This window comes from Bos javanicus, chromosome 9 (genome assembly GCF_032452875.1).
Source record: "Bos javanicus breed banteng chromosome 9, ARS-OSU_banteng_1.0, whole genome shotgun sequence".
Classification (NCBI taxonomy): domain Eukaryota; kingdom Metazoa; phylum Chordata; class Mammalia; order Artiodactyla; family Bovidae; genus Bos; species Bos javanicus.
In genome coordinates this window covers 60,275,368-60,300,902 of record NC_083876.1, presented here as the reverse complement: position 1 = coordinate 60,300,902, position 25,535 = coordinate 60,275,368, and the positions used below count along the sequence as shown (strand labels likewise).

Sequence of the window (25,535 nt, the reverse complement as noted above, 5' to 3'; positions counted from 1 at the left end):
GCCAAGCAACCAGCAAAGTCTCCACCCACCAGAAAACTGTAGACAATCAAGGTTCCAGTTTCCTGGTATTTGGGGTTTGAAGAGAATCAATTGGAAACTCTCAGTTTCCAACGTTATAGTTGAAAATCTCCCCCAGATACATTAGGGTTTGATTTCTGAAGGTCAAAAATAACTGACCAATTCCAACTATAAGACATTCTGTAAAAAGGCAAAACTATAGAGACACAAAAAGATCAGTATCTGCCAGGGGTTGGGGTTGGGGAGGGAGGTAAGAATAACTGAAACACAAAGGATTTTTAGGGCATGCAACACGTCACTGTCATAGCAAATACATATCATTATACATTTGTCCAAACCCACAGAACATACAACATCAAGAGTGACCCCTAAGGCAAATTATGGACTTTGAGTGATTACAATTTATCAATACAGACTCACCACTCTGAGAAGACTGTGAGTGAGCAGAGGGAAGGAGCAGGTGGGAACTCTTATTTTCCCTTTAATTTTTCTATGAACCTAAAACTTCTCTAAAAAAGCAAGTCTATTAAAAAAAACACATCAAAATTGCAAAAAAAAACTCAACTACTGAAGTTTCTTATGGTTCACCCTATATCAGCACGCTCTTGGCCTTTGCAGCAGACCGACTGAACACAACGAGTCCTCCTATGATGGCTGAGGACTGTGTAGTGAGTCTCAAGTACCCAGTCTCTCTGGACATGGAAAGTGCCCACAGAGGTGCTAAGACAGGCTTAGTGTACTAGCCCAGGGTTCTGAGATGTTCTCCTCAGAGAAGATGCCATATAGACTCTAGTGTAACTAAAATTCATCACCCTATCAGAGAGATAAATGTGGCCATAACTATCTGTGTCAAGACAGAACATAAGGAATCTCCCTGAGACACAATTGCAGTGAAATGGATGGAGAGACGGGACATTTGAAGGGGTGTGAAGTGAGTCCTGACCCTTTGCAAGGGTACGCTGAGGGCTGAGGAGTGGATGAGAGAGGATGGGAAAGAGAGAGAGAAGAGGGAAGAGGGAAGAGAGAGAGCCAGAGATTGAGAGAGAGCGAGAGGAGAGTGAGGCAAACATATGACCACGGGGTCTCCTACATGGGAGCTGCACGTGCTGAAACACGAATGCAATCTGGCAGGCAGTGTGGGCACGTGTGTCGGAGACAGAGATTTACACGGGGAAAGGGCACCTGCTAAAATATTTATAAATTTATCAAGAAAACATGTTTTAAAGATGAAAAATAAACAGATGTACAAGTGCAACTTGAGAGAGACATACATTTTGCGAAATACATTTTGCGAGTTTGCAAAAGCAGAGTGAGTGCCATGCGGGAGACCAGTGGGAGTGAGTGGGCGGGACCAGCCTGTGGACACCACCCCCCAGCGAGCTGGTGGAAGTGGAGGTACGGAATAAAACACATCCGGAGGGCCCCCAAGGAAAGGATATCTTACACCAGTAGCTGTGCAACTTGGACCTCCTTCCCTGGACCTGCAACTCAGCAAACTGAGAGGGAACACCATCCCTGGGAAGGATCTCGGTCTCAATTCTGCCACATCTTCTTGGCCAAGTCACCTACCCCTCAATGCCCACCGACCTGCAACATGTCCTGGGCCACTTTCTAGAAGGAAGAAAATGAAATGCTGCCTGTGGCAGTGTTTTGGCTCTCTGCAGGAAAGGCCGTATAAATCCAGGCCTCGGTTAACAGCAGGATGCTTTAAGTCACAGGTGTACTGTGGATGAGCATGTGACACTCACATTCCATGGGGAAGGTAGCACATTATTCAAGGGATTTCCAAAAGGCAAGGGGAGAACTAGGAGATGCCCTCTGGTTTCAGCTGAGCAATATCAGCACAGAGCTCTAAGTTTCTGCCCGGTGTGTGGCTTAGACTTTTTAAATTTGTTCAGTATGACATAAGTACACAGAGAAGAGATCTAATTACAAAAAATCAGGCATTTCTCAAATATGGGTGATTAGATTTATTCCTGTACCTGGAAAAGAGCGCAGGGCCAGAATTACCATAGGCATATACTTAAGGTTCGATGGCTTATCCCCAGCAGGCCTAGCCTTGCCTGAGCACCTAGCTAAGCCAAGCAGGCTTCCAGAAGACCCATACTCACCAGCAGCAGTATCTGGCTTCCTGATGTCAGCTTAAATTAAACATTTTTTGTTGCTGTTGTTACATGTGTGTGCTTGGTCGCTCAGTTGTGTCCAATTCTTTGGGACCCCATGGATTGTAGCCCTCCAGGCTCCTCTGCCCATGGGATTCTCCAGGCAAGAATACTGGAGTGGGTTGCCATGCCCTCCTCCAGGGGATCGTTCTGGCCCAGGAACTGAATCTGCATTTCAGACATTTCCTGCATTGGCTGGAGGGTTCTTTACCACTAGCGCCACCTGGGAAGCCTCGTCGTTGTTGTTGTTAGAACAACATTAAAGAAAAACTTGAAAAGAGAAGGAATTTTCAATCCCAGGACTCAGTCACAATTTCCAGTACATTTTAGGGCAACAGACATTTCCTGAGAGGCTTCAGTGGGCCTGCACTGGAGACTCAGAGATCGTCAAGACTGTCCTTGTCATGAGGAATCTACAGTCTAGGGCCGGGATTGAGGAGACAGACAGATACACAGATAATGCAAGACTAATGTGATAAGTACAAAGTCAGATGTCAGAAAGGGCTCCGAGGACAGAGACTCAGCCTCACCAAAGACTCAGGAAAGGGGTTTCTAGGAGGAGACAGTAACCTGACTTTTAAGGAACAAAAGACACAGATAAGAAAACAGTCGAGGACTGTCCCAGGTAGAGGAGACACAGCCGAGGCAGGAACACAGAGGTACAGACAGCAGGAGATGGGGCTGGGGGAAGTGCACCGAGTTTGACTTTCTTGGGGGTCCAGTTCCAGGAAGGGACTGGAAGGTGACACTAGAGGGGTAGACTGAGTCACAGACAGCACAGTGCATCTTGTTGAGGAACCTGGCCTTTATCGTGTAGGTGACGGGAGCTGCTGAACATGTGTAAATCTTCCCTGCTTGGTGGGTGTTAATTAGATTAAAAAGAAAACAAAACACGATGTCCAGGACTATCTTGAGAACCAGTAACATTAAAAATTTTTTCTTTAATTTTTTAATTGCTTTACAATCCTGTGTTAGTTTCTGCTGCATAGCAACGTGAATCAGCTATACCTATACATATATCCCCTCCCTTTAGCCTCATTCCCATCCCCCACTCCCATCTTACCCCTGTAGGTTGTCACAGAGCACTGAGCTGAGCCCCCTGTGCTGTACAGCAGCCTCCCACTAGCTGTCTATTTCATACATGGTAGTGGAGATATGTAAGTGCTACTCTCTTGGTTCACCCCACCCTCTCCTTCCCCCACTGTCTCCACAAGTCCAGACAAGTAACATTTATTCAAAGTTTCTCAAGTGGGTCTTAGGAAGCATCACTACAAACAAAGCTAGTGGAGGTGATGGAATTCCAGTTGAGCTCTTTCAAATCCTGGAAGATGATGCTATGAAAGTGCTGCATTCAATATGCCAGCTAATCTGGAAAACTCAGCAGTGGCCACAGGACCAGAAAAGGTCAGTTTTCATTCCAATCCCAAAGAAAGGCAATGCCAAAGAATGTTCAAACTACCACACAATTGCACTCATCTCACACGCTAGCAAAGTAATGTTCAAATTTCTCCAAGCCAGGCTTCAACAGTACATGAATTGTGAACTTCCAGATGTCCAAGCTGGATTTAGAAAAGGCAGAGGAACCAGAGATCAAATTGCCAACATCCATTGGATCACCAAAAAAGCAAGAGAGTTCCAGAAAAACATCTAGTTCTGCTTTATTGACTATGCCAAAGTCTTTGTGTGGATCATAACAAACTGTGGAAAATTCTTCAAGAGATGGGAATACCAGATCACCTGACCTGCCTCCTGAGAAATCTGTATGCAGGTCAAGAAGCAACAGTGAGAACTGGATATGGAACAACCGACTGGTTCCAAACTGGGAAAGGAGTACGTCAAGGCTGTATATTGTCACCCTGCTTATTTAACTTACATGCAGAGTACATCACGAGAAATGCTGGACTAGATGAAGCACAAGCTGGAATCAAGATTGCTGGGAGAAATATCAATAACCTCAGATATGCAGATGATACCACATTTATGGCAGAAAGTGAAGAACCAAAGAGCCTCTTGAGGAAAGTGGAAGAGGGGAGTGAAAAAGTTGGCTTAAAACTCAACATTCAGAAAACTAAGATTATGGCATCTGGTCCCATCACTTCATGGCAAATAGATGGGGAAACAATGGAAACTGAGAGACTTTATTTTTTGGGCTCCAAAATCACTGCAGATGGTGACTGCAGCCATGAAATTAAAAGACGCTTAATCCTTGCAAGAAAAGTTATGACCAACCTAGACAGCATATTAAAAAGCAGAGACATTACTTTGCCAACAAAGGTCTGTCTAGTCAAAGCTATTTTTTTTCCAGCAGTCATGTATGGATGTGAGAGCTAGACCATAAAGAAAGCCGAGTGCTGAAGAATTGATGCTTTTGAACTGTGGTGTTGGAGAAGACTCTTGAGAGTCTCTTGGACTGCAAGGAGATCCAGCCAGTCCATCCTAAAGGAGATCAGTCCTGGGTGTTCATTGGAAGGACTGATGCTAAAGCTGAAACTCCAATACTTTGACCACCTGATGCGAAGAACTGATTCATTTGAAAAGACTCTGATGCTGGGAAAGATTGAAGGAGGGAGGAGAAGGGAATGACAGAGGATGAGATGGCTGGATGGCATCACCAACTCGATGGACATTAGTTTGAATAAGCTCCAGGAGTTGGTGATGGCCAGGGAAGCCTGGCATACTGCAGTCCATGGGGTCTCGAAGAATCGGACACGCCTGAGTGACTGAACTGAACTGAACCTGAACTCTCAAATGTCTTATCATGCTCTTAGGTTCTCATTAGGACATTGGCTTACCATGAGGCAAAGGACTGTCATGTATAGCCTGAGGACCCAAACTCAGGTCTTGACCACAGTACGTGGCCTCCCTCTTCTTCAGGCTGCCACAGACATGGGACCTGGGATGAATTTCTAGGATTGGGCCAGCAATGAATGAGCCGAATGAGGCTGTACTTCAAGGGTACAGTCAGGAACCAGAGGCCACTTGGATTCACTTCCTGTAGCTTAAGGTTGCTGATCCAGAAGGGAATGCAGACTACTGAGTGAGGGGGAGGCTTGAAAGATCAAACAATAGTCCCAGAGACAAAAGACTCCCAGGCACAGGAAGAGGTGACAACCACTCTGAGGCAGAAGTGCAGAATTCAGGACCCCAGGGCTGCTGAAGGGCTTCAGGAGATCAGGTGGCTGAGCGGCCCCTGGTGGCAGGCTGGCGTCCTGCCCCTAACCTACACCTCTGTGGGAGGCAGGAGAAAGTGCAACAACAAGATCTGGGATCAGACAACCAGACTTGCTTTCAAGCTCCATCACCTGGTGGGGAGTTACCAAACCTCTCTGCACTCTGGTTTCCTTCTCTGTGAATGGAGATAAAGTAGTACTTAAATCATAGGGCTGATGTGAGGATTACATGTGACATCTACAGAAAGAGACCAAAATAATACCTGGTCCACATATGCAGCAATAAATGTTAGCTCTAGACTCACGTTGAATGGAAAATAAGAAGAATTACCTCTACGGGAGGGAAGGAATGGTAGTTTCAGATTAGCAGAGGCAAGCTATTATACACAGGATGGATGAACAACGAGGTCCTAGGATATGGCACAGGGAATTACATTCAGTATCCTATGACAAACCATAATGGAAAAGAATATGAAAAAGTATATGCATATAACTGAGTCACCTTGCTGTACAAAGGAAACTAACACAACACTGTGAATCAATTAGACTTCAAAAAAAAAAAAGAATCACCTCTATACGAATGTGAAAGTGAAAGTCGCTCAGTGTTGTCCGACTCTTTGCGACCCCATGCACTATACAGTCCATGGCATTCTCCAGGCCAAAATATTGGAGTGGGTAGCCTCTCCCTTCTGCAGGTGATGTTCCCAACACAGGGATCAAATGCATTGCAGGAAGATTCTTTACCAGCTGAGCCACCGGGGAAGGTTGGTGGTTTGAGCACACCCAGGGACGACTGCCCCTGTGATCTATACAAATGGCTAAGATATAAAATACTGACACACAATCACACAGCCGCATAGACACACATATGTTACAGATGTAAAGCTATTATTTTTTAAGAACTCCTTTAAAAATCAATGCGAATGTCCCTGAATGGTGGCCCTTCTCTCTGCCTGTCTGGCCTTTGCTACTGAAAGTCTGCATCAGTCTTGGTCATTCCAGGTTGCTGACAGCAAAGGGCGAGCCAACTCACCAGTTTGCGGATTTCACATTCTAAGTTCTGAATACAGTCCAGCTTCCTCTTGCGGCAGCGCTGGGCGGCGATACGGTTTTTGCTGCGCCGGCGGACATCGTGAATGAACTCTAACTGCTCCGATGTCAGCTTGTGCATCTTGATCATCATCTGGAAGTCATTCCTCGGAAGGTCTGTGATTTGATCGACAGGAAATGGAAGTTTGACCTGCAACCAAGAGTAACAGAACATGATTATGGCAGCTGGATTTTATAGTTTTCATTCTGGAGAGTGGAACATCAAAAAATGGTAAAATCTCCTTTTTAATGATGACCAAGTACTATGAAAACAACTGAAGCAAGCAGTGATGATTCTTTCCTGTTTCAAATATAAATAAGATGAAATATTCAGACAAACACAATGTGAACACACACATATTATGATGTGGTTATCATTCCTGAGCTCTTAGAAGCAAACAGCATGGAAACAATGGAAAATGTATACACTGTCATGGCCACAGCGCTTTCGTAAGCAGGGCTCTACAATTAGTTGAAACCAACTCCCATTGAGCCTCAACTCAGTGAAGTAACAATTTATAGACAGACATCATCTGAGGAATCATCTAAAACACTTGAATTAAGAGAGCCCTGTACACCTTGGAGATGCTGGAAAGACGAAACAGTCGGTGTGATTTGTAGTTGCAGCAGCGTAAGGGAGACAGATATAGGGAGAGACCCTGGCGAGGCTACATCATTGAGATCTAGGAGTTAGAACTGGCTTTTAGTCCTTCCTGCCAGACTTGAGACTTCAGGCTGGTCACCATACTTTTCTGAGCCCCAGTTTCCTCATCTGCAAAATGGGGCATGCTTTTTAGCTGCACAGTGCTATTATATACCCATGAGGCACTATGGATTTTTGGAAAATAAAATGGCCCATGCTCTCACATTTTCTTTTACAATGTGATGCTGACCTTCCTCTGTCAAAAGGTGGAATGCATGTTCCTGCCTTTTGACCAAAACAATGAAATGGGAGTAATCCATGTAACTTCTGAGGTGACATCATAAGACCTGTACAGTATCTTCTTAGGCCTCTTAGATCAGGGCCAACCTAGGCCGTGGACCAGCACCTCCTGACAGACCAGCGGCAGCATTTGATCAGAAATAAAAGGCACAATAAATGCAATGCGCTTGAATCATCCAGAAACCATCTTCCCCACAATCAGTCTGAGGAAAAATTATCTTCCACAAAATCAGTCCCTGGTGCCAAAAAGGTTGGGGACCGCTATCTAAGACTGTGCTCTCTTTAGGACACATTGTGGAGAGGCCCAGGTAGAGAGGAACTGAGGTCTCCAGCCAACAGCCAGCATCACCTCATCAGTCCCATGAATGAGCCACCTTGGATGAGGATCCTCCAGGCCCAGGCAAACCTCCAGAGGTTGCCTCCTGCCAACATCTGACTTAAACCCCACGAGATATTCTGAGCCAGGCATGCTCAGATGGGCCACTTCTGAATTCCAGACCCACAGAAACAATGAGAAATGTTAAATGATTGTTTGAAGCTACAAAGTTTTGGGGTGATTTGTTGCATGGGTGTGTGCTAAGTCTCTTTAGCTGTGTCCGACTCTTTGACCCTATAGACCATAGACCACCAGGCTTCTCTGTCCACAGGATTCTCCTGGCAAGAATACTGGAGAGGGTTGCCAAGCTCTCCTCCAGGGGTTCTTCCCCACCCAGGGACAGAAGCTACATCTCTTACATCTCCTGCGTTGGCAGGGAGGTTCTTTACCACTAGTGCCACCTGGGAAGCCCTGGGATGATTTGTTATGCAGCAACAAATAATTGATGCAGATACTGTTTTCAGCAAGAGTCTCACTTTCAAATTCTTGTAAATCAAGGAAAAGGTGAGCATCCTCCAAAGAATCCTTCTTTAGCATTTAGCAGAGAACCAACATTCTCTCGAGCTTCCTCTGCACCAAGATAGAGAACACAGACCTGCACCTTCCAGTAGTCTGCCACTGCCCCCTTCAGGACTCCCTATGAGGCAGAGACTTCAGGAGTCAGCTCTGGTCCCGTCCAGAAGCTTCTGGAAGTGGAAGGTTGAGTGTTGCTTGGCCAAGACACAGTGTTTCCCAGCTCAGGGGCTGAGCGCCTGCTTAACACGAGCATCTGCTTTGGGTACACCAGCAGATGGAGCTATAAACCTAAACTTCGTTCAGGCACTAGCCCAGCGCTGTCCAATGCAAACAACGTGAGCTGCCAGTGGGATTGTTACGCCTTCTCGTAGCCACGTTAAAGGAAGTGAAAAGAAACAGGTGACACTAATTTTAATAATATACCAAATAGAACCTAATGTAGCTAAAATATTATCAACAGTAATCAGCATAAAATTAATAAGACATTTCACTTTTGGGGGGATACCACATTTTCAAAACCCGAGGTGCATTTTATACTTGGGTGTGCCTCACCATTCAGACTAGCCTCATTTCCAGTGCTCAGTAGCCACATGCGGCGTGTGCCTCCTGTACTGGGCAGCATAGCTTTAGCAGACAGAACAAGTCGACTCGAGTGAACTTGGATAACCAGAGGAACAGACAGGCCATTCTGGGTTTAACTGATCAAAATCCTTTTGGTGAAGAAATAGCCCTTAGTTAGTATTCAGAACCTACAGGGTTATGTCTGGGTCGTTCAGGGGAGTGAGAGGAAGATCTTTAATCCTGAGCTCAGGCTTTTGCTTTGGTTGCATCAGAGGCAGGCAGCCCCTGAGTGAGTCTGGACCCTGGCATTTGTGGTTACTTAATCCCCTGGCACAAAGGCAATCCTAGTAAATGATCATTTGCCTTCCTGCGTCTGGGTGCGACGGCTCAGTCAGGTTTCTTCATAGCTCTAAGCCTGTGAGACGTGGCATTTGCTGAAGGCTCCTGATGGGTGCTCTGATTGAACTTCCATAGGGCAACCTCTGTCCCATGACAGCTGTCCAATGCTGGCTCAGGAGGGCAGAAATCACCACAGTGCGCATAACAGCACAGTCGGCTCAGCCCTGCTCCAGCCGCTAATGACGGGCGGTCAGCACAAACAGCTCCTTGTTATGGGCCCGGCAAAGGGCTTTGTCCACAGGCCGTGTTTGCACAGGGCTTATTATGATACGAAAGAATGTTTGATTTCTCTTTTATATGCCTTGGATAACAAACAGACTCAGATCCTGGACAGTACCTACACAACACAGAGGTCTGTCTGTTGGGCACAGGGATGTCCCCACACCAGGCAGCAGGCATGTTTTCACAGCAGGCATGACAATGCTTTGGGCCTCACGGCGTCTCCCCCTCTGCTGACAACAAAGCGATTCTGCTGATGCTCTACATTTTCAGACAGAATATATACCTATGGCTCAGGCCACAGGGAAAGTCACAAGGCCTTCTATACCAAGGGCTACTGTATTTAACATTCTCTAGACAGCCTGTATAAAAAATAAACCACTATGGTAACAGCACCGAGGTTGACAGGAAAGAGGAAAAATCAACAATGCTGGTTTCAAAGTCCTTGAAGCAAAAGGCCATATAACTTTTCAGCAGAGCTGTTGCAACTCAAGCTGCTTTGCAGAGGTTGAAGGAAAATTGTCCACTATAGACTCTTCCATGTGAAAAAAATCCCCCCAGCCCCAACTACTCTGGTCTCTTTCTAAAGTGTGCTGCGACCCCCTCAAGCAAGGGAGGGATTACCCCAACTACCAAAGGGAAGCCCCTGACGTCGTTCTTGGAAAGGTGTGGCAGAAACCTTACCACAGCTATTTGCCAATTTCAGGGTAGGAAGTTCTAAACTGACGGGCATCTTCCCTGGAGATAAATGTCAGCCACAGACCCACTGAGGAGCTGGGAAAACGTTCCTTTCCCAGGCTGGAAGGCACCCACCTATTCCTCAAATGGGCTCAAAAGTCAGCTAAAGTGACTTGGCCTTGGACACTGAGAAGGCTGAGGCCCTCCTGCCTTTCTTTCGGCAAACTTTTCCAACTCAAATAGACCCAGTAGGGCTTCACATCTTATTTACTGTCCCTCCACCCACTGATTCCTTCAGGATTTCACTTCTCAGAGGTGACATAGTTTTCATTCCCCAGACCCTCATAAATAGTGAGGTGACAGGATGCAAAGTCCAGCGAACCAGCAGCATCACCTGTTAAGCGGCCAGCCTGCAGCTACATTCAGTGATCAGTCATGCATGAGGCTCAGCACAGAGGCACAGAAAGCTGACCAGGCTGTTTAGAAGGGTGAGGGCCCAAGGGGTCCAGGAAGCCCATGGTCTCTTTAGACAGGTGGTGCCCCAGCTTTGGATCTCAGTGGAGACTCACTCTCAGTGTCAGGAGCATCTTGGCTTGTCTCATCCTCTAAGGACCACGGTGGAGGATGTTTTCACCCGGGACTCACTCTGGGCTGGGTCAGTATTAACCAGAGGAGGGGATTTCACTCCTGGGGGCTCCAGCTCTGGAGCCAATGGTGAAATGAGTGGCCCCTGCGATGCAGATAACCTCTGGCCCCAAGGGCTGACAAAAAGTGGGAAGAGGCTCTGACATTTGGACAGTGAATGAAGCTTAAATATTCCTCCTCAGGGGCCTGACCACGGGATGCTGCCAGCTAGACCCCAGGGGCTGGCGCTTCTTTCTCACCAGACAGAAATCAGCTGTTCCCTTTCTCTCTCCTGCCAACACCTACCCTGGTTCTACCGCCCAAACAACATCCCCTCTCTTCCAGTGAAACAAAATATCATTTAAGCATTGTATGAGAAATATAACTTCTAGCAGCAAATTCAAAGAAAAAAGAATTCCCACTCCCAAACATCAACGCTCCTGGGTTTCCCTGTGACCTTGGCCTCCTGGCACGCTTGTCATAGGCTGGTGATCAGCCGGTACTCTGGCTACCTCACCTTGCCATGCCTCTCAATACACATCTCACTTGCCTGATGTCTTTGGTGTGCTGGATGGACAGCCTCCTGAGAGGCAGGACAGAGATGCAAATGTTGCAGAAAAAAAGGCGAAAAGAAGCACCTCTTTCACCTAGAGATTCTAACTAGAAGCACCAGCCCCGGGGGTCAAGCTTCAATCCTATCTCTTTTCTTCGTTTCACAATTAGATGCTGAGCAGAAGCTGCAGGAATTGGATCCTCTTAGCAGTACCCTGGGAGAAGGCAATGGCACCCCACTCCAGTACTCTTGCCTGGAAAATCCCATGGATGGAGGAGCCTGGTAGGCTACAGTCCATGGGGTCGCTAGGAGTCGGGCACGACTGAGCGACTTCACTTTCACTTTTCACTTTCCTGCATTGGAGAAGGAAATGGCAACCCACTCCAATGTTCTTGCCTGGAGAATTCCAGGGACGGCGGAGCCTGGTGGGCTGCCGTCTATGGGGTCGCACAGAGTCAGACATGACTGATGCGACTTAGCAGCAGCAGCAGCAGTACCCTGAGGATCTTAACAGCACAGTCACTTCTCCAAAACCTGTAACATTTATGCTCTTTAAAAAAAAATGTTCTAGCTGTGCTGAGCGGCATGTGAGATATAGTTCTCTGACCAGGGGTCAAACCCACACCCCCTGCATTGGAAGCCCAGAGTCTTAACCACTGAACCTTCAGGCAAGTCCCTAACACAAATGCTCTCGAAAGCCCCTCAGATCCCTGTGAGCTGTCTGGGGATCTGCTGCCCTGTGGGCTGACGATTCCAGTCCTCTTTGAATGGGGATAGCCGGCTTTGAGCCGGGCAGATGCCAAAGACAAAACCTCCTCTGCCAAAGACAAGCTTCTCACACAACTGTCCTTCTAACCTCTGATCTCACGGTCCAGTTTCTGGAACAAACACAGGACATCTAGAATTTGGCTGTGATGCTACAATTACTGAGCTGTGTGATCCCAGGCAAGTCTTTTCCTGCTCTGTACTGAAGCTCTTTGAGGATCTGGGAGTCAGAGGGATTCAACATCGGTCCTACTTAGCTTACAGGGTTGCCATGAAGAAAAAAAATTGGATAACAGATGGAGAAAGTGCTCTGAAAAGTTGGAACTGCCTTATAATTATGAAGTGTTACTAACGGGAGTAGTAGTTGTAGCAGTAGCATTAGTGTTTCAGTTTGTCCACCATCTTTCTTTGTCACAAAGTTTCTTCTTTTGGTCATACGGCATGCTTTGGAGTTCCAGATGCTAAGAGTCTTTCTAGCCAAAACGAAAACATTGTTTTCATTTGAAATATGGCTGACTTCCATGCTGCCCAGAATGGTTTTCGTTTTATTAAGCAGACCGACTACAGTTACTTTTTAAAAGATTTCTGATTCAACAAGCCACAAAAACGACTGTAAAATCTTTATATCCAACATATGTCTGGAAGTCAACATCTGGGTGGAAGAGTTAAGAGTCAGACATGGCTCTTTGATAACATTTCAGTGTTTGTTCTGGCCCTTACTTCTCCCTGCCCTCACACATCCACAAGGATACACGTACATGCAGCATCCTAGTATGCTTTTACCACTCTTGATATGAAACGTGTTAATAAAATAAATCCAACTAATCAATGCCTTTGATTATGCAAATAAACTGTCTTCCTGCTGCTTCTTTATTAAAATCTACAGTTAATGCTTGCGGTACAAAACTATTCACTAAGACTCTTACTACTTGGCACATGCTTGTGACTTTTCAATAATTTTCAAATTCTAAAAGCAAACCTGTAAACCACAATGAGGTACTATACCACTAGAACGACTATATAAAAAAAGGACAATAACAAATGTTGATGAGGGTGCAGAGAAACTGGATTCCTCATACAAGGCTGGTGGGAATATAAAATGGCTCAGTTACCTTGGAAAACAGCCCAGTAGTTCCTCAAAAGGCTAAACTTAGAGTTATCATATGATTTAGCTATTCCACTCCTTGGTATATGAGAAGAATTGAAAATATATGTCTACAAAAAACCTGAACACAAATACTCTTCATGGCATGATCAATAATAGCCCCCAAATGGGAATAACCTAGCATCCCTCAACCAATGAATGGATCAACAAAATTAGTGTATCTACATAGCGGAATATTATTCAGCAATAAAAAGAAGTGAAGAACAAATACATGATAATGTGCCAGGTGGATACAGTGATAGCAAGAAGGAACCTTGAAAACATGCTAAGTGATGAAGCGAGATACAAAAGGCCACGTGGCTAGATTCTACTGAAATGAAACATCTGGAATGGGCAAATCTACTGGAGACAAAGGTATATTAGTAATTTCTTGGAGTGATGCAGAGAAGGCAATGGCAACCCACTCCGGGACTCTTGCCTGGAAAATCCCATGGACGGAGGAGCCTGGTATGCTGCAGTCCATGGGGTCGAGAAGAGTTGGACACAACTGAGTGACTTCACTTTCACTTTTCACTTTCATGCATTGGGGAAGGAAATGGCAACCCACTCCAGTGTTCTTGCCTGGAGAATCCTAGGGACAGGGGAGCCTGGTGGGCTGCCGTCTATGGGGTCACACAGAGTCGGACCCGACTGAAGCGACTTAGCAGCAGCAGCAGCAGCACCAGCTTGGGGTAAGGGAAGAGGGGAATGAGAAGTGATTGCTACTGGATATTGTATTTCTTTTTTTGAGGTGATGAAAATATTCTGGGATTAGACACTGTAATGGTCCTACAACTTTATGAATCATTAAAAACCACTGAATTGTTCACATTAACAGAGTGAATTTTATGGTATATCAATTGTATTTCAGTCAAAACAAAAACCTGTGTGATATATGTACACAGAAATCAAACATTATAGGAATACACAGAAATCTTTCCCTATATTCCCTCTCTCCCTGCCTCCCATTTCATCTTATTATCTATACTGCTCTTATTGTTTATAATATATTTAGAAAGTAAACTAGGACCATGTTATGTATACTGTTTGTTACTTTTTCCACTTAATATGACCTATTCATTTTTTCATAATTGGAAGTAAGAAAAAAAATTCCCACGTTGACTTTTTAGGTATGAAGCCATGAAGTCATGAAGAAACATACTGATCACTTGATTATATAAAATTTAAACTTTTTTAAATGGAAAAAGATACTATAGAAATAGACTAGGAGAAATAAAAATTTTAAAAAATAACAAAGAATTCAAGAAACTTAATGATAAAGGTCATGGTTCTGAAATGACTTGACAATTATCAAACATAATCTGTAATTATTTTTCAAGATTTGTGCTTGTGTTCAATTGCTCAGTCATGTCCAACTCTTTGCAACCTTATGGACTGTAGCCCAGCAGGCTCCTCTGTCCGTGGGATTTTCAAGGCAAGAATACTGAAGTAGGTTGCCATTTCCTTCTCCAGGGCATCTTCCTACCCAGGAATCGAACCTGCTGCTGCTGCTAAGTCACTTCAGTCGTGTCTGACTCTGTGCAACCCCAGAGACGGCAGCCTACCAGGCTCCTCTGTCCCTGGGATTGAACCTGAGTCTCCTGCATATCTCCATATATATGAACAATTTTTATTTCATGATAAACAAAGACCAAAAATTTAGTTTAAAAAAACAGACTAGGAGAAGATATAGGCAACATGTACAAGAAAGGATTAATATTCTTAAATTAAGGATTCTGTAAACTCATTAAAGTCAAACACCACGCACACATACACAAATGGACAAATGGCAAGTCCAAGAAAAAAGAGAATACAAATGATGAATACATGTAAGAAAAATATCAACTGCATTAGAAGTCATCATGTCTTGTCTATCGGATTGGCAAATGTAAAAGGACTGGTGACCACTACTACTGGCAAGAACAGGAGGCAATGGACACGCTCGTAAGTTTTGCTGGAGGCTGTGTGAATTGCTACAACCTTTTGAGAAAGTAAATAGGTAGTATTAACAAATGAGTATAACCTTTAACCCACTTATGGAACTTTAACTCACAAAAATAAAAGCACCATCACTAAATAAATATGTTCACAAGAATGTTTATTGCAGCAATGTTTTTAAGAGGGAAATACAGGAAATGGAAATGTCTGTTGATAGGTGATCACTGAGTCAGCTGTGATGTATAGGAACCGAGGATATTAAAGAAGCTTGTGTTAACCCTACACAATTGACCTAGAGGCATGTACACAGCAGACAGCTCTGTGCAAAAAGCAAGCTGCTTAGTAATTAAATGTGTGTTGTGTTGTGCTTAGTTACTCAGTCGTGTCCAGCTCTTTGCAACCTCATGGATTGTAGCCCACCAGGTTCCTCTAAAGACTATTAAAGTAAAACCCAAACCCATAGACATGTGAATATATTTATATATTATTGTAGGCAAAGAGAAAGCCTGATAAATTTGGTACATTATGGGCTTGGTATGTTCTGCTTGGTTATTTTTAAAAAGGAACTTCAAAAAGATGGTTGTTGATAAAGGACAATATTGTGCTTATTTAAACTTTTCCCAAAGCTGGGGAATACTTAGGATGAGAAGTCAATGTTGATGAGATGGGAGGGTAAAGAGAGTATAACCAGAAATCAGAATATTCTGTTCACTTGGAAAAGAAGTCACCTGGAACCTTACATGAGAGCAGACCAGGGCAGAATCAGCCCAAGAGATACTGGCTTCTGAATCATTTATGATTCACTTTGTGAAGAGCTTACCTTCAGTGTTATTGCTGGAGACCACACTTCCACTGGGGTCAAAAAAACTCCCCAAAGCAAATAATTAGCTCAAAGAGGAAGAGTCATGCTCAGTCCCTGAGACAGTTCTTAGAAAACCTAATCTCTTCTACTTTAGGAAAATGAAAAGGTCAAACTGGGAAAACTTTAACTTTACTATAACAATTCTACCCAAAATGTACTACTGAGAGGGGCTAAATGTGACTCCTGAAATGGCACAGAAATTTGGAAAATTTCTTTTGAGACTGTTTAGCAATGTAAAGAATAGATTCATTTTTTTTAAGTGAAAATAAAAATATTTTTGAAAATAGTGTATATTTTTTGAGGGGAGACTAGTCCTGTTCATGACTACTGTGTAGGCTGAATAATTCCCCCATTTCACTGATTCATGTAAAACTGAAAAGTTCTAGGGACTTCTCTGATGGTCCAGTGGTCAGGAATCCACCTTCTGATGCAGGGAAATTGGGTTCAATTCCTGGTTGGCGAATCAAATCCCACATGCCTCGGGGCAGCTGAGCCTATGCGCCCCAACCAGAGAGAAGTTCGTCCACTGCAATGATGAAGATCCCACATGCCACATCTAAGACTCAGTGAAGACAAAACAACACAAACCCTGCAAAGTTCTAAGGCAGACAAGTGATAAAGCCTCAACACAGGAAAGATGCCTGTGCCCTTGTTGGTGGCATTCAGTTTCAAGAATTGACTTCAAGTTCTCTTTTGGGATGTAAGAGAGATAAAAGGAGATTTTTCTGAAACGGACAGGTCCTTGGACATATGCAGCTGTCATGCACACACATCCTTTTTAGTTAATGGTGGGGTTCCTCTTAAGAGAGAGACAAAAAGAAAGAAAGACTGAGAGACATTTGTCTTTTTCACGAGATATGTATCCTTAGAGAAATCATTATGCTAATGGACTCAGTGACCGGGCTTCTGAATCAGGAACGCTTATGAATAATTTCAGGGGGAAAAAAAGAAAACCTCCTAAAAGTTGTGATCAGAGAGAAAGAAATGAGTGAAGAGAGAGAACACAAACTTTAACTGTTCTCACCAAACCTCCACCTTCTCAGGTGGCGGACCCAGATGTGACTCTGGCTTGGGACACTGAGCCCAACCCTCCATTCCAAACCCTAGGAGATACAGTGTACTCAGTTTCCCACTCAAATTTCCTTTTTATTGTCTCTTAGCTAAACTAAATCCTTTCAGTATATTTCTTTTTCCATTTCTGCTAGGTAGTAACGGAGGGGTGGGGACCAGGCTAGGTAGAAAGCGAGGAAGTGACCACAGGGCATGTCTATAGTTGGTACAGGGAGCTTTGGAAGCTGTTTGCAAAACATGCCCAATCGAAACCCTTTGTGTGCTTCTTGCCAACCTCACAGAGGGCTGAATAAACTGCACGTGGCTCTGTGAAAAGCCAGCTCACCCCGTGTGGCATTTCTGCTGTCTGGTTGGGTTAACGTCCCTGCTTTACTAGAGGCTAATATCCAGGGAGCGCAGACGTGGATGAAGTGCACTGGCCTAATGAGAATCACGCTTCATTTCCGCCTGTGTTTTTCGGAGATGCAGTTCTCAGGAGGGGCTTGGCACTAGGCTTGCTCTGAGACACAGGTGGCAGGTCTCACGTGGGATCCCTGGCAGTCACTACCAGATCGTGACACAGACACCCTCAGCTCTTTCTGGGGGCTTCTCGTGTTACAAGGGAAGGGGGATCACCTGCGGTGTCCATTCTTTTCTTTCCTTGGCCACATGAGTCTCGCTCACGATGTGGCTGGCGTTGCACCTGCTTCCTCTCCCAGCAGTGGGAAGATATGGATGGAGCCTTTGGGAATTTTTACCTAGAAAGCACTTCACTTTTAGTGTGGACAAAAACTGCTACTCAACCCCACTGCTCCTTAAAATGACTCTCACCGTTTGTGGGGCCCTTGGGCAATGACCCATGATACGGTTAGGTGCGACCGACAAAGGTGCTTCCTCAGTGATACTGGGGCCAGGATGGATGGTGAGCTGTCCATCACCTGTATTCACAATGGACAAGGGATGACTCCAGGGTCCCTGTTGACAAGGAAACTTAAAGGTGCTGGGAAAGCACGGGCTTACTGTGAATCTCTCCAGTTTCAATCAGTCAATTCTGAAAGCAATTTTATACTTTTCTTCTCACTGAAGAAGCGAGGGGCAAGGATGTCGGTGACAGGTATGGCATTCTTTCAAAGCAGACAGGGCAGGGGGGATCTGGAGTACCTGCACACTCTTTCAGGCATCAGACTTTTTTCCCACTAAGCTCTTTGCCTCTGCTTTTTGAGGACTGAAATCTCGATCAAATTTCAAGTGCTGTCTGGGGCAAACTGGTTAATTCTGAATCACCTCGAAGGATTCTGCCTCTGTGGATGAGGGGGATGGGGCGGGTGTGTGGTTTAGTCACTCGTTTGTGTCTGACTGTGACACCACGGGCTGTGACTGTGGCCTGCCAAGCTCCTCTGCCCATGGGATTTCCCATGGCAAGAATACTGGAGTGGGTTGCCATTTCCTTCTCCAGGCGGTATCTTCACCACACAGGGTTCGAACCCAGGTCTCTTGAACTGCAGGCGGTCTCCTGCATTGCAGGCAGATTCTTTACCGACTGAGCCACCAGGGGAGGATGGGGGAGGCGGTCCCTTAACTGTATAGCTTAAATCTTGGCAAACAAGAACAATCTGGCAGTGGTGGGGGGTTCAGGGAGAGTCCAGATAAAGGACTGAGGGTGGATCACATGCTTGAATTTATGCGGGTTCCCTACCTCCTGGCCCCTGTCCTGCACAGGACACGACTCACTGTCTGCTTCCGAGAACGATCCGGATTCGTCGCTGGAGTTGGTTCCGTAAGACTGCTCACATTTAATCTGGGGTCGGACTTGGTTGTACATTCCGTCTCCCATCAGGCCTGGTTCCTGATGTTCTGTGGCAAGGAATCTGGCTCCCTGGGAACAGGGCGAGGAGGAGAACTCGCAGAGAGGGAGGCTGCAGGGCGAGCCCCCACTCCCATCCTCCGCGTAGGAGTAGGAGGAGCACGAGCTGGAAGTCCTTGTCCTGGTCTCCAACGGGGGCGAGCGAGGGCACACTTTGATTGGCACCGGGCAGCTAGTGTTGGGCCGCATCCTTCCTGGCAAGTGGTCCGCCATCAGCCCACCGTGAGGGTAGGCCTGTGAGCTGGGGAGGGACTGGCCAGCCCCCACCCACAGGCCCTTTGGCACCGGCTCGGAGAGGTCTTTGTCCAGAGCGCTTACCCCAGAATACGAGTGCACCGCGGTGCTCACTTGGTCACAGGCGCTGGAGGAGAAGATGACGCTTCTCCGGTCCAGCTCTCCTTCCTGTTTACAGAGAGCCTCCAAGCCAGGCCCCTTGAGGGGCGACCCCATGGTGAAGCTGGACGTGTCCTTCTGGCCCATGTGGGGCTGTCCGTAATTCCCCGGGAAAGGGGCGTAGTCAGTTTTAAGGTCACCCTGAGTGATCCCCTTGTCAAAAGGGCACGCTGAACTCCTGGCAAAGTGCTGCTGAGAGGTCCCGGGCAAGCCGGACGACTCCACACTTTTTGTTATGCTGAACAGAGACCTTAAGCAGGACGGGGAGGGCGCGCCCCTGGACCTCTCCAGGCAGGCGGCCCCGGCAGGGGGCGCGGGGACGGGAGCGGGGGCGGGGCTGGGCTGTTTCCGGTCCATTTCCACGTCGCCCGCTCGGTCTTTGACGTCAGGCTCATCTCCGGACAGGCAGAGCGTGATGCTCTCTTCTTCGTTCTCTTCGCTGGGCGGCTCGCTTTTAATCTGCCCCACGGCAAGCCCCGGTTTGAGGCTGGTGCCAGAGTGATCTTCACTGAATGTGCTTGCAAAACCTGAGGTACTGTGTGATGATGCGTTATAGACATTCTTGGTACATGCAAGCTGGTATTTCTTGTATCTGGGGTACTGCGTTAACGCGTCCTTGGCCGAGCTCTCCTTGGTGTCCGCGGGCACGTCGGACTCGGGCAACAAAACTTCTTCCTTCTCTGCCACTGGGATGGTGGTGGCCTCAAAGCTGATGGGATCTGGAAGCATCTGGTCCCTAGGGCAAGCCATCTTGGCCGTATCCGAATCCATGGTCTCCTCCTCTTCGTCCTCCTCCTCTCCCGCGCTGTCCTCGGGGTCCTCGTGCGGGCGCTGGCACGCAGCATCCTTCCGGCACACGAAGAGGCCATCCTCGCTGTTCAGGAGCTGGGTCTGCAGGAAGCTGAAGCAGGAGTCCTCCAGGTTGTGCATGCGCAGGAACTCGGCACAGCGGATGACCTCGCGGATGTTTTCTCTGCTGAGTAACAGCTTGGCGGTGTAGGCGAACTGCAACAGTGGCCCAAACCCCCTGGCCGTGACCTGCAAAACAAACAGGGAAATCGCCAACCGTTACCGTCAGCACTGCTATTGTCCCGAATCTCTCAACTGAAGCAAGATAACCAGACAGCGCTAATGTCCCAGGATAAAGACTGCAAAGGAGCAGTTAATCTCGTCCTGGGTCAGCAATGATTCGGCTCCCAATAATTAGGGCCTGTCTCGTGCACGCCACTGCTCTACTCATCACGATACACAGAACTGAAAATCACCAGGGTCAAGTGGCTAAACAAGATGACAACGGGTTCAGTGTTTACACTAATGAAATATCCTGGCAAAAATGCACGGTAACAATGGGACGCCTATTAATTTCCCTCCCCATCCATCCTGTTGAGAGCCATTGTACATCAGGAGTGCTGTGATGCTTCTTACAGCTCGCTCGAGCCAAAGAAAGCGTTATAATTTTCTTGTCAACTGCAAAACCGGCAATATGGCCCTGTTAAAAACCGGAAAGTCCACGGGGCTTTGAAAATAGTTTTTTGCTCACTTACAAAGTTAAAAAGAGACATTAAAAGCAACTCCTATTTTTTTGCTCACTCATCATGATTTCTAGTTGAGATTCGCCAGCCATCATGTCATATCCCATCTTAACAATGGTACCAGAGAAGACAGTCCTTAGCAGTGTTCTCAACAAGAAATTAACTCTTGGCCCATAAAACGGGGTTGCGGGGGAGGCGGCGCGGAGGGTGTTACAAAACTAAACAAACTGGCTGTCATTCAAATGGTTGAAGCTGCTGAATGGCACGGGACATGGGCAATTCTTTCCCTAATTATAAGCAGCAGCCCTGCCACACAGCTGTCTTCTTTCCTGGTAAACCTTCAGGGGCTGAGCCTACTGTCCTGTGCTGCTCATCCATTTCATTTTACACAGATTGGGAATGTGCTATTTATGCACAGCGTGTGTACATGGGCATGCGTGCATGCACACAAACACGCAGAATGACTTAGTTAGAAATATGTTGCCTAAGGCCAGTTGTTTTTTCAGATGGAAATGGATGAAACCTCCTGGTGGTCAGGGCAGGCTTCCTTGTGTGTGTCTGTTCAGTCGCTCAGTTGTGTCCGACTCTTTGCCCTTACCCTATACACAAACCCATGCATCCTCTAAGTTCTTGCAAGCACTGCTGACCCCACAAGGAAGGGAAGGGAGGCACATTCATGAATCACATGTACAAAACAAATGTAAGCAGTGGTCATGGGGTCCTTGCTGGAAGCTATAGTAGCAGTGATTAAAAAAATCTCTGCTAGGGGAATAAATGTGGAGCAAGATAAACCAGCAGGCTTGGTAGATGACTGCCACAGGAACAGAATTCAGCACAGCACACAGAGCCCAGACTCTTGTGAGGACCTGAAACTGTTGTTCAAAATTCAGCTCAGACATCGCTCCTCTGGGAGCCCTCTGCAGACCTCCTAGAGATCGAATGACAGCATCCTCTCAGTCCCCATGGCCGGAGTGAGGAAATACTCGGTTTTCCCCAAGGCAGCACTGATTTTATAGCATTGCACCTTGTCTTTTTAAAATTTATTTGGCTACACCAGGTCTTAGTTGTGGCATATGGGCTCTTTAGTTTCAGCATGTGGGATCACATGCATGATCCCATGGGATCCCATGCATCCCTCTGCACCAGGAGCTCGGAGTCTCAGTCATGGACCACCAGGGAAGTCCCTATATCACTGCATTCTAAGGGAATGCCTAGTAAGGTAAATTTCTTAGATACAGAGATGACTGGAATTTTAATTGTTAATATTTTTTAAATACTTTCAATAAAAACCTACCACAAAAACACATGACTGCAAGACCCATATTATAGTTCTACAAAGGCAATCACTGCCATCTCCCTTTTATTGCACTTAATTGTGTCTTTCTACCAGTGGACAACAAAGTTTCTTCAGATCAGGGGCTTTTTCATTTCTGTTTGTGACCCTGAATCTAACTAGGGCCTCTAAATATCTGATAAAAGCTGGTATATTACTGAACATGTCAGAAGTTCAACTGAGCCCCTAACAGAAAACTACAGTGTCGAGAAAGTGACAACAGTTTGTTTGGTAAGTTTGGTCTTAGGTTACTTTTGGAGAAAGGCATTGTGTCAACCAACAAACTACACGAATTAACTCATCAACAGTGGGCAGGGGTGCTTATTTGCTGTGTCCCCTAGTACCTGTGGGCTTCCCTGTGGCTCAGCTGGTAAAGAATTCGCCTGCAAAGTGGGAGACCTGGGTTCGATCCTTGGGTTGGGAAGATCCCTTGGAGAAGGGAAAGGCTACCTACTCCAGTATTCTGCCTTGGAGAATTCTGTGGACTGTATAGTCCATGGTATCACAAAGAGTCGGACACGACTGAGTGACTTTGACTCACTCACTCACCCCTAGTGCCCACATTGAAATGGAGCACATCTGACCACGTTTGTTCTAAGTTGACATGGCAACAGATTCAGCAGATGTCTGTTTTATGTACTTTTCTCCCAGGAACCTTTAAAAGGGGGTGTAAGATAAGGAAGTGCATATTGATAAGTAACTAAAGAAGGTTGCCGAGAATGTCACAGGACCCATTTTTTCATTGTAACGTGGCTCCACCACAAAGAGAAAGTGGCAGAATCAAGACAGATTTGATTCCTTCATCAGGAAGCATCCTCTGCTCCCCCCCCAAGGCAATCTGCCAGTTGCAGAGTAGATAATACACATCTTGAGTTTTGGCAGATGCACTCATTATATGGGAAATCTGGGAAACTCATCTCAATGCTATTTATTTATTTTTTCATACAACGCTCCTTACGCTCTCATCCCCATTTTTTTTTTTTAATCTTGATGTGGTCTCGGTAAGCCACACCACTGCCCGCATTATGACTGCGTTAAAGAAAATTCCTAAAAAAGCTAAGAGACATCCATGGGTATCACTAGATAAGTCCTGGGAGCCACCACCTGCCTCAGGGCAGCAAGGAGCTGCAGGAAGCTCTCCACTTAGGGCCAGGCTGTTGCTTAAATGTAGGAGTGGGGCCAAGGATACCAATAAGCACAGTCTCCACATCCCAAATCAGTTCACCAATCCTTTTGGGTTCAGGAGACATGACGAGCTTGGAATGATGGTCACATGCTCACAAACAAGTCAAGAATAAAAACAGAGTTGTAAACTGTCATTCAAGCCCAGGTCGGAGGAAATGGTGTCCTCACCATGAAATCTTAAGCAACCATAATTAGCTCTTCCCTCCCATGAGGTTAAATCATGTTTTGTTACATTCAATTCTGCTACATTTTGTTCAGCTTGTGTGTGCAGGGTTTTGTCTAGTGAATCAATTATTATTCACCAAGCTCCTGTTACTGCCTAGCACCATTCTAGCTGGTTTTCCTAACGTACTGCAAGGCAGGCAGGATTGCCATGCTTTTTGTAGCCAAGGAAACTGAGAAGCAAGGAGATGAAGGAATGCGTCCAAGGTCATCATAGAGCTCGTAAGTGGAGAGCTGGGATTCCAACCAGTGCTATGAGGAATGGTTAAGTCTAAGACTCAGCACTGTCCTTAATAAACTCATGATTTAGCTTTGAAGAAGAGATATATGAACAATAAGTTAATTTTAAGTAACCATGTTAACACTGAGAGGGCTGAGCGTCCAGTGGCTAAGATTCTCAGCTTCCCAATGCAGGGGGCCTGGATTCAATCCCTGGTCAGGGAACTAGTTTCCACATGCTACAACTTAAGAGTTCGCATGCTGCAACTAAAGATCCAGCATGCCGCAACTGACCCAGTGTAGCCAAACACAAAGACAAAAAACCAAAAAAAAAAAAAAGAATGGAAGCGCTGTCACAAGATGACATGATGAGTTGTCAGCTGAGAAATCCTGACCAGCTCAGAAGAGGAGATGGTCCCTTGAACACGTGTAAGCAGGACACCTGGAGTCACTGAACTGCCTCCACCGGGGTCGGATCTGGGTTTCCCAGGTGGTGCTAGAGGTAAAGAACCCTCCTGCCAATTCGGGAGGCATAAGAGACCTGGGTTCCATACCTGGGTCAGGAAGATGCCCTGGAGCAGGGTATAGCAACCCACTCCAGGATTCTTGCCTGGAGAATCCCATGGACAGAGGAGCCTAGTGGGCTGTAGTCCATAGGGTCACACAGAGTTGGACATGACAGAAGCAACTTTGCATGCATACATGCATCTGATCTGGGTCAAGCGTTGCTTTGATACAATGGGTACCTTCTGAACTGCACCACCCATCCCTCCCAGGAACCCATCTCTGTTTTAACAGGCAGAGGCTTTCTCAGTATTGGTTTATCCCCCATCTTGAGTAGCTTGCACTGTCTTTCCACTTTCAGGAATCATTTCACCTCACATTGTCCTCAGAAAACAAATATCCAGGTACCGACGACAAATATCCAGGTACCAATGTGAAGCTGGATGTTTATGAAACTGGGCCACAAGCCTGCACTTTTATTTACATTCTGTTTGTAACAAATAAGGCTCTGATAATGGGGAAAATAAGATGGGGAGTAGGAGGTGGAGAATCACACACAAAACTAATGACCCATAAAAATGTTATTTAAAAAGGTAATGATCACCAAGTTACAATGGAATGAAGTAACGAGAAATAGCAAGCCAGTCCCAGCTCACTGGTGTTAATGGAGCTGCACTCCACTGCTCTAAGGGAAGCAGACACATCTAGCCTCAAAATTACTGTCAGGAATGGTCTAAAGGAATGACGAACAAGCGCAAAATACAGTATCAGGGGCACCTGGGATAGCAGTCTCGCATTACGAAAGTAATATTTAGGTTGGATCATTTTTTAAAATTTTCTTTTTCTTTTTATTGGTCGTGCCTCAAGGCATGTGGGATCCTAGTTCCCCATCCAGGGCTGGAACCCATGTTGCTTTCAGTGGAAGTGCAGAGTGTTTACCACTGGACTGCCAGGGAAGTCCCCCTTGGCTGTTGGATCATTTTGAAGAGTATTTTCTTCATCATGTAGTGTGCAATATGCATTGTGCTACAGATGAGACTGGCTCACACACTGGGCACAATGGAGTGTGCCCTGTGGGACCAAGGTCCATGAGAGGTCAGCAAATAACCTCACCTTGCTCTCTGGTTGCTCCCAAGGAGGCTGTGACCTCAGTCAACAGCACACACAAGGCAAGTGGCACTGACCTTTGGGTTCTGGGTCTGAAAGAAACAAGGTC

General features: G+C 46.1%; 1 protein-coding gene across 7 annotated transcripts in view; it reads right to left on the bottom strand.

Moving 5' to 3' along the window:
- BACH2 (BTB domain and CNC homolog 2) overlaps positions 1 to 25,535 on the bottom strand; it is a 398,641-nt gene that overhangs the window by 12,785 nt on the left and 360,321 nt on the right. For all 7 annotated transcript variants that reach the window (XM_061427805.1, XM_061427804.1, XM_061427802.1 and 4 more), the window contains 2 exons: positions 18,764 to 20,362; positions 6,384 to 6,590 (listed from right to left, as the gene is read on the bottom strand). In XM_061427805.1, coding sequence (XP_061283789.1) covers positions 6,384 to 6,590; positions 18,764 to 20,362 — 1,806 coding nt within the window. The remainder of the gene's footprint in view (positions 1 to 6,383; positions 6,591 to 18,763; positions 20,363 to 25,535) is intronic.